This window comes from Colletotrichum karsti (assembly GCF_011947395.1).
Source record: "Colletotrichum karsti strain CkLH20 chromosome Unknown Scaffold30, whole genome shotgun sequence".
Taxonomy (NCBI): Eukaryota; Fungi; Ascomycota; class Sordariomycetes; order Glomerellales; family Glomerellaceae; genus Colletotrichum; species Colletotrichum karsti.
In genome coordinates, this window is record NW_024065930.1 from 63,635 (window position 1) to 65,175 (window position 1,541).

Below are 1,541 nucleotides of genomic sequence, written 5' to 3' on the forward strand. Positions count from 1 at the left end.
TCTTCAAGTCTTCTATCCCCATAGAGCAACAGACATATAAGGACCCCTGAGCAACGCGCCTCTATCGCTTTCGGTTTCCTGGTCTCTCACTCTATATCACAATCCCACTTCGAGTTCCGTTCATTATCAAAACACCCTACCAACGACCAAAGAACAAGAACAACAAACCAGAACACGTCTTCTTCAGATTCACCCTTCACGCGAGAACCGCAACCCAACGGTCAATCATCCGCCGTCATGTCCCTCTTCAAGCGCACGTTCAGGTCGCAAGACCCCAACGTCCGCGTGGACAAGTCGTCGAGGCTGAAGAAGTCGAGCTCGGTCCGGGATAACCAGAAGCTGTCGAAAATGCAACGATCCGCCACCGACGACCAGCCCGGCTCCATGGCCCCGCCCGTCGCCGCTCCCCGTGGCGGCGCCGCCCCGCCCGTCCCGGCCAAGGCCTCCTCCGGAGCCGGAGCCGGCAAGTCCGTCGCCCCCTCCCCCATCGTCACCCTCACCGTCGGCCGCGAAGGCCGCTTGTTCGCCGCCCACGAAGACGTCCTCTTCCAGTCGTCCTTCTTCGAGGCCGCCTGCCGAGGTCAGTTCTTCGAGGCCCAGAGCAAGCGCATCGCGCTCCCCGACGAAGAACCCGAAGTCTTCTCCGCCATCCTCGAGTACCTCTACAAGGGTGACTACTACCCCCGCCTCATGCACAACAGGCACCGCAACTCTTGGGAGCTCGAGGACGCCGTCAGAGGAACTCCCCAAACCTCCCCCAACCCCGAATACCCCAGAGGTGGCCGCGCAGCCCCCGGCGCCTACCCGCCGACGCCCAAGTCCACAAGCAGCAATGCGACGACGGGCACCGGCGCCGGCGCCAACAACAACGACGCCACAATCTACATCTCGAGCTGTGGGCAGCACATCCTCCGCGACACCGTCATCTACTGCGCCGCGGAGCGGTACGGGCTCGAGGAGCTCAAGCGCCTGGCACTGCGCAAGCAGGGCCTGCAGTCCGGCGTCGACGTCGGCACCATCCTGCGCTCCGCCCAGTACGCCTACGCCCACACCCCGGATTCCGATTCGCGCCTGCGCGCTCACTACCTCGCCCTCATCATCAGGTGTCGCAAGACATTCAAGAGGAGCGGCACCATGCAGACCGAGATGGAGCGCGGCGGTAGCAAGCTCTTCTTCGACCTGTTCGTGGCCATGTGCAACCACCTCGACGACGTCATCGACCACTCAAACGCACGCACACCAAAGACCGTCTGAACGAGGTGTAGAGAACAAAAACCTTGACCAGCTATCTCGGCCCGACTGACTGCGTCGGTCGGCTGAGGTGACGGGGAGGCTTCTTCTCTCACGTGTGCCGATTCTAAAAGCGAGCATGGTATTTTTTGCCACGGCGTTCTAACGGTGTTTCTTGTCACTGGCATTTTGCTCCGGATTTGCATCACACGGAACGGAGGCTGTTCTGAATTGCGATATCACGGAGGTCTGATTGCTTCTTCTACGGACGTCACTTTTTTCCCCCTTTGCGCTTGCTCTCCCACAAACCA

The 1,541-nt window shown here is 60.5% G+C and overlaps 1 protein-coding gene across 1 annotated transcript; it reads left to right on the top strand.

Annotated features, from left to right (window-relative positions):
* Positions 1–237: 237 nt before the first annotated feature.
* Positions 238–1,254, top strand: CkaCkLH20_08744 (uncharacterized protein; the record flags this gene model as incomplete). The annotated part of the gene is made up of 1 exon (XM_038891459.1): positions 238–1,254. The coding sequence occupies one exon, from the start codon at positions 238–240 to the stop codon at positions 1,252–1,254; it is 1,017 nt and encodes a 338-aa protein (XP_038743095.1).
* Between the last annotated feature and the right edge of the window lie 287 nt (positions 1,255–1,541).